The sequence below is a fragment of the Mastigoproctus giganteus genome, chromosome 3 (assembly GCF_048544385.1).
Source record: "Mastigoproctus giganteus isolate SK-2022 chromosome 3, ASM4854438v1, whole genome shotgun sequence".
Classification (NCBI taxonomy): Eukaryota; Metazoa; Arthropoda; class Arachnida; order Uropygi; family Thelyphonidae; genus Mastigoproctus; species Mastigoproctus giganteus.
The window spans coordinates 11,476,251-11,489,461 of NC_143577.1; the positions used below are offsets into that span (position 1 = coordinate 11,476,251).

General features: G+C 36.9%; 1 protein-coding gene across 3 annotated transcripts in view; it reads right to left on the reverse strand.

Annotated features, from left to right (window-relative positions):
• sws (patatin like phospholipase domain containing sws) overlaps positions 1–13,211 on the reverse strand; it is a 469,178-nt gene that overhangs the window by 251,100 nt on the left and 204,867 nt on the right. For all 3 annotated transcript variants that reach the window (XM_090369181.1, XM_090369180.1, XM_090369179.1), the window contains one exon: positions 8,453–8,502. In XM_090369181.1, coding sequence (XP_090225307.1) covers positions 8,453–8,502 — 50 coding nt within the window. The remainder of the gene's footprint in view (positions 1–8,452; positions 8,503–13,211) is intronic.

Consider the following 13,211-nt stretch of genomic DNA (forward strand, 5'->3'; position numbering starts at 1 on the left):
TTCTTAACTAATAGCATAACCCCTCCTCCTCCCTTCCTACCCTTTCTGTAGGCATTGTACTCCCCAAATTCCAGTTCTGCATTCCTTATATCTGTGTGACACCATGTCTCTGAAATCCCCACAATATCTGCCTTTGATGTTTTGAGCAATACCTCAAATTCATCAAATTTATTTACTAAACTCCTAGCATTAGTGTACACGCAAGTATACACCAATGCTAGGATTGGTGTACACGCAAGTATACATACACCTATTCTTTTTTTAGCTACCCTAACACAACCTATGTGTTTATTTGTACCCCAATGATTCCCAGCAGTCTCTGAAATATCCTGCATCTTATTTTCCAAGCTGCGGCTCATTCCAATAGAAGCAGTGCAAGAATCACTTTCACCTCTGCCAGCAGCTACTGTTAATCTATTAGTCCTTGGATCTATTAGTTCCCCCCCCAATCTAGCAGTTTTCCGACCCACCTAACACTGCCTCAATAGCATCAGCAAACATTCTTGCACCCTTTCTATTTAGGTGTATCCCATCCCTGTAGAAGCAGTCTCTCCTGTTAAAAAGTACAGACCAGGCTGAAAAAAATTCTACTCCTTGAGCCTTGCACAATCCTTCCAGGGCCGAATTGATCGACAGGGCTCTCATCATATACTCCCTCCTATCGTGTCTAGGCAGAGTTGCAGAGTCACAAATGATGCAGAATCTTATAGAAGATAGAAACTAGTCTGCAATCAAAGTCACAAAAGAGGTTAGGCAGATTAAGAAGTCTCTGGCAAAGAGTAGCAGCAAAGACTTTTTACATACAGAGGAAAGTGGAAGAGTAAACACTAGAAGGAAGGAGAAGAATCAACATTTGTGTGCTAGATATAAATGGTTTAACTGTTGGTAATCCTTCTCAAGTTGCTGATAACTGAATAGGTATTCTGCATCTACCTTCGCACATGAAGTTTTTAGGGATGTGGATGCCAAAGTATATCAGGGAGCTAAATGACTATGATAAGTCAGAGAAAAGTGAAAGAGAAATTGTTGAAGCTAAGGGTAACAGAGGCACTTGAAGTGGATGAGATCTATCCAATTATATTAAATGAAGCACTGAAATACTTTAAGGGCTTAAATCTCATGCTGTGAGAGAATTCGACAATGTACAAGTTAGTGCGAATGTATCATATTAGTACACAGCAAAAACTCTAAATTTGCAAAATTGGCATCATTTAAGTTAAATCTCATATTGTGAATACCTTCACAATGAGTTGCCATGATATTGCACTACTTTGAATAAGTAATGTTTCCCCTAAGGAGAAGACTATTGTTACTTATTCTCAGTGGATACCACCACCCAGACGGCACCGTTTCTGGGCTATTTGGCCCTTCTTCAGTGAGTGGGTAGGTATCCTGGTGATGCAATCATGACAAAACAGTTATGAAGTATAATTCCACAATGGGAGATGCCTGACTTTTACGTTGTCAAATTCCTTAATTTAAGGAATGTACAATGCACATTGTACATTCCTTAAAGCATTTCAGTCTAAATTTATCTTATACACCATCAGGCATCTCTCATATTGTGGAGTTATACTTCATAACTGTTTTGTAATCATTGCATCTCCAGGATACCTACCCACCCACCAAAGAAGGGCCAAATTGTCCAGAAATGGTGCCGTCTGGGTGGTGGTATCCGCTGAGAATAAGTAACAATAGTCTTCTCTTTAGGGGAAGCATTACTAATTCAAAGTAGTGCAATATCATGGCAACTCATTGTGAAGGTATTCACAATATGAGATTTAACTTAAATGATGCCAATTTTGCAAATTTAGAGTTTTTGCTGTGTACTGTTATGATGCATTTGCACTAACTTATACATTGTCAAATTCTTTCACAGCATGAAACTTAAGCCCTTAAAGTATTTCAGTGCTTCATTTAATATAATTGGATAGATCTCATATCCACTTCAAGTGCCTTTGTTACCTTTAGCTTCAACAATTTCTCTTTCACTTTTCTAACTTATCATAGTCATTTAGCTCCCTGATATACTTTGGCATCCACATCCCTAAAAACTTCATGTGCGAAGGTAGATGCAGAATACCTATTCAGTTATCAGCAACTTGAGCAGGATTACCAACAGTTAAACCATTTATTAGCATTAGCATTAGTAGAGGCATTTGATGCAAGAAAGCAAGCTTATGCAGCATCAGCCAAAAAAAAAAAAAAAAAAAAAAAACACCCACTTCCACTTCACCCCTCTGTTCGTTCAAAATACTTGTCCAGCTGAGCCTTAAACTTATTTAGGCTATCAACCTCCACCACAAGGGATGGAAGTCTGTTCCACCAACCAACCACCCGCTGGCTAAAGGCAAATTTCCGCACATCTATTCTACATCTGTCTTTCCTCAATTTGAATTTATGCCCTCTCAGGTGATTTTTCTGAGCTAGAGGAAGAATCCCATCAGCATTGAGCATGCTCAAACCATTCAAGGCTTTATACACCTCTATCAGATCACCTCGCTGGTGTCTAGTCTCCAGACTGTAATTTGCAAAACTTAAGCCTTTCTTCGTAAGAGCACCCCTTTGTTCCATTCACTAATCTTGTTGCCCTTCTCTGTACTCGTTCCAGCAGCTCTACATCCTTCTTGAAATGAGGCCTCCAGACCTGTATACAGTACTCTAGGTGTGGTCTGACCATTGCCTTATACAAGGGGATAATCACCTCCTTATCCCTGCTAGAAAAATTCCTATATATCATTGACAAGACACCATGAGCTACTCTTGCAGCCCGTCTGCACTGCTCAGAGAACTTCATATCTGCCTGCACAACCACCCCCAAGTCCCTTTCATTCTCTACCACTGTCAGTGTAGTACCACAGAGTTGATACGTTGCTCTGGGGTTGCTGTTTCCCATATGTAGTACTTTACATTTGTCAATGTTAAACTTCATTTGCCACCTCTCAGCCCATCTGCTCAACCTTTCCAGACCCTGTTGCAGCAGCATAGTGTCAGTAGTGTCCTTGACAACCCTGCCAACCTTTGTATCGTCTGCAAACTTGGACATTAAGCTTGATATACCATCATCAATATCATTTATAAATACAGAAAACAATAATGGACCCAACACTGAGCCCTGAGGGACTCCACTAATAACATTAGTCCACGATGAGCAGTGTCCATTGATTACCACTCTCTGTCTTCTCCCCCTCAACCACCCCTTTATCCATAGCCGCAATTTCCCTCCAATGTCACACTGCTCCAATTTGTGTAGCAGTCTTCCATGTGCAACAGTATCAAAAACCTTTCTAAGATCCAAGTATATAATATCAAAGTTATTCCCTGCATCCAGTTCTTTTGTGACTGCATCATAGTATTCAATCAAGTTGGTCAGGCAAGACTTCCCCTTAACAAAACCATGCTGTGTCTGAGCTATAACTGAAGTCTTGTCTAAATGATCCTGCAGTGCTTCTTTAACCAGTGCCTCCATTAATTTTCCTGGAACAGAAGTTAAGCTCACAGGTCTATAATTACTTGTGTCAGCCTTTGATCCTCCTTCGTGAATTGGGGTCACATTTGCACATTTCCAGTCTATGGGTACCTCCCCTGAGTCCAAGGAAGCTCTCATAATTATGGCTAAGGGTTTGCTTACTTCCTTTGCTGCCTCCTTTAATATAACTGGATAGATCCCATCCACCCCAGGTGCCTTTCTTGTGTTTATCTTCAACAGTTTCTCCTCCACTTTACTCCCAAAACTGTGTGCTAGATATAAATCTAGCACACAGTTTTGTGTGCTAGATTTATATCTAGCACACAAATGTGATTCTTCTCCTTCCTTCTAGTGTTTACTCTTCCACTTTCCTCTGTATGTAAAAAGTCTTTGCTGCTAAAGTGGTGCAATATCATGGCAACTCTTTGTAAAGGTATTCACAATATGAGAATTAACTTAAAACGATGCTGATTTTGCAAATTTAGAGTTTTTGCTGTACATTATTAAATGAAGCAACAAAAGAAGTAGGCGAAACTTTAACCATAATTATGAGAGCATCCTTGGATTCAAGGGAGATTCCTATGGACTGCAGATGTGTAAATGTATTACCAATTCACATAGAGGGCTGATATGAGTAATTACGAACATGTTAGCTTGGTAATCTGTTCCAGGAAAATAATGGAGCCACTCGCAAAAGAAGTAATGCATCGAGGACAATCTCAATAGGAGTGCAGTTGCATCATGGATTTATTAAGGGGCAATATTGTCTGACTAATCTGATTGGATACTATGAAGTAGTAAAAAAGAAACTGGACACCAAAAATACTTAGATTTCAGAAGGGTTTTGATGCCACCCTTACTCTTTATCAGACAATACACATAAGTGGGAGGGAAGTGAAGGGAGCCATAAATTAAAACTGAGGAAAGATGGTTTCAGGATAGATGTGTGGTATTTTGCTTCCTGCCAGAGGGTGGCTGATTGTTGGAACATGCTTCCATCTGGTGTTGTGGACTTGGTAGTCTGAATAAATTTAAAGAAGAATTAGAAAAGTTACACTAACCAACACTATTTTTACCTCCTAGAACTTAAATGCCATTTTTGACCAATTTTTATGCATAATTTCGAAAATCACCATGATAGTTTCACATCAACGCAACAGTTATTAAATATAGTGCCGACCGGGCTAGCCAGGTGGGTAAAGCCTGCCTGGCAACCCAAAGGTCGCGGGTTCGATTCCTGCCTCAGGCTTTGATCAAAGTACTGCAAAAACCTTGGGAGGTGCATTATCGCCACATAAGCCTATGCGCCAACAACTACCAAAAAAAATTAAATATAGAGGGAGTTACATTTTAGTAAAATGTCAATTTTGCATAATCTAAGTAGTAACATATGACATATTTATTTATTTTAAGAGATATAAGTAAATTCTCTTAATTTTAGCAATTGATTCTGCCCTTGGTTTTCTTGTGATAAACATAATCAGACTTCCACCTATGGTTCTTAGGTTCAAATTCTGATGCAACAATTTACAATTTGAAGAGTGTTTTTGGTGAGGATTTTTGTAGGATATGCCAAGGTTTTCCAAGTATTAACTGATCGCGACATGTTCTCGGGGTTGTAAATCTATTCTCCAAGCATAAACAGCCCATCGAGAGTAGGAGGGTGCAGTTCGCAACCCTTGCAGTAGGAAAACGCTTTCAAAATATTTTGCTACAGAGGACAGTATGCATTTTTGCAAAGACATTATTGGACTTCCAATAGAACTAGGTGTCGTGCATAAGTCAGATGAATGGCATTTATTCATAGAAGACTCAAAATTAAGTTTAAAAGCAGTTTTGCATCATAATGGCAACGAATTTCCATCGGTTCCTGTGTTTCATTCAGTTAGACTTAAAGAAAGTCAAGAAAGCATGTCTAAGGTTCTATATAAAATAAACAGGATTATGGTTGGAACATATGCAGTGATCTTAAGGTTACTGGTTTGCGGGGGGGGGGGGGGTTTCACAAAATATTGTCGATTTGCGTGTTTGTGGGACAGCCGTGTGACAGAAGAATATTATTTTGTGCAACATTGGGACAAGTGGGATGAGTTCATACCAAGACAATGCAATGTAAAATATATTCCTTTAGTGCAATCCAACAAGGTTCTTCTTCCACTCCTGCACATCAAACTTGGATTGATGAAAATTTTCGTGAAGGGACTATATAAAGAAGGTAACGGATTTGCATACTTCAGAAGTGTGTTTCCTAATTTAACATATGCCACACTTAAGGAAGGAATTTTCGTAGGACCCCAAATTAGGAAACTCCTGAAAAACGAAATGCTTTAAACCCAGTTAAAGGAGGTTGAACTGACAGCTTGGCGATCATTTAAGGCAGTTGTACATGGTTTTTTGGGTAACAGGAAAGAAGAAAACTATGAAATGTTGGTGTCTAATTTACTCGAGTGCTACAAAAACATGGGTTGTCCAATGTCATTGAAAATTCATTTTCTCCATTCCCATCTCGAATTTTGCCCCAAAAATCTGGGAGAGATGTGAGTGGTGAACAAGGGGAGCAGTTTCATCAAGATATTTCCACAATGGAAAAGCAGTAACAAGGTCGCTGGGATACTGTAATGATGGGCGATTACTGCTGGTTCCATGTGAGGGAGAGTAAGCAGGAATATGAGATAAAATCCCTTAGCAGCAAACGTTTTTAAGGTTTGTTTGTTATTTGGTTTTTAGGAGCATTAGCAACTAAGGCCATATTGCTCCGGGATATGCGATGGTCATTCCCTGACCTTTCCGCATCCTCCGTATTTGGTGGTGATGGGCTCGAACCCCGGTCTAATCAAGAAGCGTGTGCTACGCACTGCTGCTCCTTCCCACCTGGCTACGGAGGCACCACATTTTTAAGGACAATTACAGGTATGCTGATTATATATTATTGAAATATAACTATTTTGCTATGATTTATATTTTTTCCAAAGTTAAATGAGTTAGAGAACGTATAATTATTTTTATACTTATATTACAAACTTGAATTATACATGCATACCTCTTTATTTTAACATTAAATGTTGGCACAGTTTTTAATGTAGATGTGATACACTTTTTATGGTGATTTTCAGAATCAGTGCATTTATTTCCTCTAGAATCACATTTTCATTGACATATTTTCATTCATTAACAAACGTTTGTAAATTCTGATTAAAAATTAAAAAGAAATTAAAAAATGTTTGTAAATTCTGATTGTGAGATGATTGTGCAATTCTTATTTTTTCAGAGTGTCAGGAAAAATGAGAAATGGGAGATCATATAAAGAAATGATCTCACGTATATCTGTGAAACAGCGAAATGAATTAGGAAGCTGGTTGGGTTTGATCTTTTTGCAGTTAAGTTTGTTCTATTAATCTGAATGTTCATAATGGAATGATCTGGTCTGTTATTGCTGGCCCATCCTAGTTCAGCATATAGCTGTATCTCTACTGACAGATTATACCAGTAAAAGATCAGGTGCAGACAATAAGTCTGTATTCTAGTCAGTGCTCCATAACCTAGGAGGAAATACGAGGATATGGTGGGAGGTTCTAGTTAATCATGTTATCTGACAGTAATTCCCTCAATAACAGATGAATGCCGTGACATCAAAAATATAAATATATTATAAAAAAATCATCAGCTCAAATTTTCTACTTTGATAAATATAAAAAAGCACTTTTAATTCTAGACAATGCTCCATCCCATCCAGACGAGTTTTTGGTGACATAAGAGCTCTGTTTTTGCCACCTGTGACATCCCTTCTCCAACCTCTAGATCAAGGTATTTGGAGACGTCTCTTAAAACATCTGCTTCAAAATCTTTAAGCAGGGACCAGTATTGTTGAGAATCTTAAAAAAATAAACATCAAGGATGTTATTCACTGGTTGACAGAAGCATGGAATGATGTTAAAACATCTACTCTTATTAAATCCTGGAAAATATTTTATGCTCTCAAAATGAAGCCAACGAGAACGAGATGGCAAATGATGATGAAAGAGGTGAGGAAACCCTTTTATTCTAACGAACAGCTGGAAATGAATAATGACATGATCGTAAAGCTTGTTGATGAACAAAAAATGAAAGTGAAGATGACGATGAAGATTACATAGAAACTACAAAAAAAAAAAATTACACACACACACGTGGAAGGTCTAAAATGCCATTGAGTTCAGCTTTATGTTACATTGTACAGCAGGATGAAACTACGCCCACTGATGTTTTGTTACTTAGGCACCAACAAATATAGCAGCTAAAAGGCAAGGAGCTTCTATGAAACAGAAACCCATTAAGGAATTTTTTATATGATATTAAGGTGTAGTGCTAGTGACTGTAAGGGTACATTTTTCTTGTCTATGACTTGTAATTTTTATACATGTACTATTTTTTTTTTTTGTAATAAAACAGTTGTAAATAAAATTAAGTGTTTTATTGTATAATTTAAAAGTCATTATGTTCAATAAGTAGGTCTAACTCAAAAACAGGGTGTACATCATCCCGATAATATATTTAAATCCAGTTTAATTAAAAATAATTTAACAAACCTTTCGTGTTATCCGAGGTTCACTCAATCCATGCCCCCGATCTTGTTACCTTGGATAATCGGGACTCTACTGTACTAATTAAATACCAACAAAATTTTTGTAATGAATTCACACAAATTCAATAAACCAGTCATGTCAAACATCTGGAAGGGAAGTAAGTTCTCTAAATCCAGTATTAACATTAAATATTACAAAACTGACAAAATTCTAAAGCTCAGAAACCAGTAAGCACCTTCTGGAATAACTTTAATTGAAAAGTAACAAACTAATTTGAATTTCTTACCATACTCAACAAAATCAGAATGCATTATTTTTACAATTTCCAATAACAATTTGCAAATATTTATTTTATTATATAATATTAGTATTCACACAAAAGTAATGCTAAGCATTATATTTGAAAATGGGAGATTTTTACCTTACAGCCATAACAGTTGTACATCTCTTAGTCTGTGTCAAAACTTCAACCTATTAATTAATGTGAGAGAGAGAAAAATAAAATATTCATATTACCAAATGTTAACTACTTATAAATTTTCACCTTACACAAAACCATTACACTGCTGATTTGTTACAGCAGCAGCAGCATTGAGAATGCTACTGTTAACAAATCAGCTTCAGATTCAAGATAAGAATATTGAAGTGCATATTATATATCATGCAGACATATCTTATGACATATACTTGTTAATGAAATACACTTCATTGCCATTAAACAAAGAAATTTACCTACAAATTTCTTTGTGAAACTACAATTTTGAAAAAAAATTTAGAATCCTGTTACAGATTAACTTAAAACTTTCCTTAGTGGTAAAACAATAATTCATCAAATTATAAACTTGTATAGTACTTATGAGGTATACTGTCCAATAACTACTGCTAAGTATCCATCTCCACGTGAAAGTCAGACTTCTCATTCCAACTTTCACCCCTAGACAGGCACATTAGCATAACTGCTTGTAAATTTCGAATTTTCCCATGTAGTTCTTGTTTTGGTACTGAGAAAGTCTGTAATAAATTTGTTCAGCATGCTGTTGGTAGAGTGACTACTTTCATCATGCTGTGATCTGTTTATTGTGTATTACATCTGTATTACCACTATACATTCATGAGCTAAATTTTGCATTACGTATAAGAACCCAGAACAACAAAGAAATGGGTATTCGTTAGCTAATTGGGCCCTCTAACCCCTACGTGAGATTGGCTAACTGCATTCAACATTGAAGATGCCTTTAAAAATTCCTCTAGTCTGATAAGAATAAACAGACTCTCCAAACAAGTGAATGTTTTTGATGGATTTCAGGCGATCAAAAACTTGGGATATACTGCACCCTGTGAATATATTTGTCAGTAGAAGTGTGCTAGAAGTGTGTTCACAGGACAATTTACTTGTCATGCAGGGTAAAAACCCCAAATTCCCTCTGCCTGAGATTGGATAACTACAGCTCTGATCGAAGAGTCCTTTAGAAATTCCTCCAGTCTGTGAGAGGACTTGAACCCAGACCTCTGCAAATGAGCGAGTGACGAACCCACTCTACTATCAACAAGAAACATTTAGCATGTAGTATGTTTTTCATTACCAAGCAAGTTCAACATATATATGACCAAAGTATCCAGACAACCCTCTATGAATACTGTGTACTGTGCCAGACATTTCCTGCACATGTGTATCAGCTGAAAAATACAATATAAATTTCATGGGCCTGCCTGCAAAGCAGTAGCACATTAAGTGCAAGTACGGTTCATGGACTGGAACTTGGATATTTTATATAATATTATATATATAACTGATATTAATGATTTTTAAATATAAATCAAAATTAATGCCTGTAGCATGGCAAGACTGTTGAGTGAAAAATAATAAATTAAACATAATTAATCAACAGGGAGGGAGAAGAAAAGGTAAGACTAAAAATTCTAGCAAAAAATTTCCAAATAAATTTAGAAAATCCAATTCAAAATAATAAATAAATTTTAAAATTTAGAGCCAATTACATAAGAATTTAGCAGCACCCCCCTCGTAAGGTGCCAGTTCCGAATTATGTGAAATATCACAAATAAAGACTAAACTACAATAAAATAAAACCAAAATAACAAAAATAGACTGACCATTATGCCCCATATCAACAGAGGACCACAAGGCCAATAATGGTCAGGGAATCGCTGCATTTCAATCGCTAGACAAATTGTCGCAAAGGCGAACCGATCGAAGGATCAGACGCCACCTGATCTCCCAATCGAACCGCTTATGCAGCGAAAAATAAAAATATAGAAGAGACAGACTAGCACTCCAGCACAGACCCACACCACTGACAATGTAAGCTTAACCAGCTTATATAGACAAATAAATAAAATACTATACATGGCAGTACAGGCGCAGCATAAGCACATCAAACCCACAACTACTATTTTATTTACATATATTAGCGCTCAACAGTTTTGCCATGCTACTGGCATTAATTTTGATTTATATTAAAAAATCATCAATATCAGTTATACTTTGGGCATCATGTGGAGGAATGTGCATTTTGCTGCCTCTAATGATAGCTTCATATTTATTTTCTTAATTTTTGTATTATATTTTGTACCGTTTTTTTACTACTTCATTATGCTGAGACACACACACACACACACACACACACACACACACACACACACACACACACACACACACACACACACACACACACACACACACACACACACAGAAAGTGCATCACCACTTAAAACTGTAATTGTCATCTGAATAACGTAAATATATGGCAATATTGCTTACAGATTGCATCAGATAAGACTGACATATGTAGGTGATGACGTAATATTGCATCAACTGTTACTTTCAGCTATATAAGCATGCTTTACAAGAGTTAGTCATTCCTTGCTTGTGTCAGGATGATGAGTTGCATACAGTTGATGCCACGGAGAAAGAGTGCTATTGTTGCTTTACATGAGGAAGAACGTTTTTGGCATAATATTGCCTATAGAGTGTCCTGTAATCAGTCGACAGTGAGTAGATTTCTTTCCAAACTCAAAAATACTGGTTCTGCTGATAGGAAAAAAAGGAACCAGACCCAAAAGAGTCTCTACACCAAAACAGGACTGCGTTTTGAAGCACTTATGCCTTAAAAACCATAAAGCTTCTTCGTCTGAGATGAAAAGAGAATGCGAAGAACATACAGGAGTGGTAGCAAGTGCAGTAACAGTCAAAAGACGCCTTTTCAAAAATGGACTTGTAGCCTATCGTCCTAAGAAGAAGCCCCTCCTCACACAAAAAATGAAAAAGGCTTGATTAATTTTGGTGTAAGGAGCATGTCAAATGGACCCCCCCACCCCAAGCAGTGGAAGTCAGTTATTTTCTTGGATGAGAAGAAATTCAACATGCATGTCTCTGATGGGAGACAAATGATTCACCATAGACATGGTGAAGAATACCATTCAGACTGTGTGGTGTCTGGATGGTATTATTCTGTGTGGTGTGATGGTGTCTACAGTGAAATTCTCTACCAGCCAAATGATATGGGGGTGCATTTCGTATCACAGAGTAGGTCACCTGCAGTTTATAAAAGGTTCCGTCTGGCTGCCAATGGATACTTCGCTATATTGGAAGGCAAATTGCTGCCAACCATTAATAACCATTTCAATCTGCCAAGTAACTGCATCTTTCAGGACAACTCTGCTCCTTGTCATCGGGTGAAAAGTGTAAGTAGGCACTTCTGTAGTTACTTTAGCTTCATTTCTGCATTAGAGGTTCAACAGTAATGTGTTTACATTTGTTACAGGTGAAAAAAATGGTTAGAAGAACAGTCCATTACAACTCAGCTGGCCAGGATAAAGCCCGGACCTGAATCCTATAGAGAATTGTTGGCATTGTGTGGAATCTGCAGTTGCCAGAAAGAAACCAAAGACTCTTCGTGAACTTCAGGAAGTTCATATTTCGTGTTTGGAACCACGAACTACCAGTTGATCATCTTCAGAAATTGATCTTGTCAATGCCTCGACGGAGTGCTGCTGTCATCAGGGGCACAGGCAGTTCAACTAAATATTAGTTTGCACCTGGCGAACTTTTCATTTTGTTTTCCATTTAAAATGATAAACTGAAGCAAATTGAAGCTTCTGATAACATTTTGGCCATAACTGTCGTGTTTACCAAAACTGTTGTATAAAGGTTGCAAATGCTCATTTTGGAATATTTTGAGAGCACCTGTCAAATATTATTTAACTTCGACTTAAATATCAATAAATAAATAGTTGAGTCTTTAACTCAACTATTCATCCTAAATATTAACCAACCCTTTTTAATTAAACCATGCAGATTTATTCAAGGTGAGTACAGTTTTTTTAAGCATTTGCTATTTTATTATTAATCAAATAAAACAATAAAACCTTACAACTTCATAAAATAAAGCTGTTCATTGAAAATAAAATTTAAAACAAAGCAAAACTTTTAAAAAATATGGTCTCCCCCCTCCTCTAAGTCACTTTTGACAATGGGAGGGGGTATAATGTACACTTCGAGAGCCCTACCTTTGGTGATACATCAACAAAAAAACAAAGTCTGGATAGTCTCACAAACTCAGAATGTGTTCATGTTGTCTGTGGAAAATATCACAGTGAAAGTCCAAGAAGCAACAGAAATATCTGTCAGTATATCCATCATCAGAATGGAGCTACACTATCCATCATCAGAATGGATTCAGTGGCAGTGCAGCTGTTTCAGTTAGTTTGAACTCAATCTACTGGCAGTAATGCCTGAAACTACAAAGTCGATGACTTACTTAAATATTCTGGACAATTTTGCTACCTAAACTTAGTTAGGGTATAATCAAATGATTAATAATCGATCATGTGCAAACTAGTTAATTATGAAATCTATAAAAATGCCAGTCAACTGTTAATATTATTAACAATTGACTGTCATTTTCATAATCAATTATATGCAAATTAGTTGTTATTATAAGTAATGTTGTAAAATATATATATTTTAGTAATATATGCACTCAATGATCACTGAATTATGACCATCCCATCTATCTGGTTGTGCAAATCACAGTGATAAAGTAGCAGTTGTGGAACATAGTAAAGTTATCATGGAGTTTCAAAAGGGCATGATTGTAGGAGCTCATGTGTCAGGTGCTTCCATACTGGAAAAGGCATGTCTTGTTGGTTGCTTAAGGCCC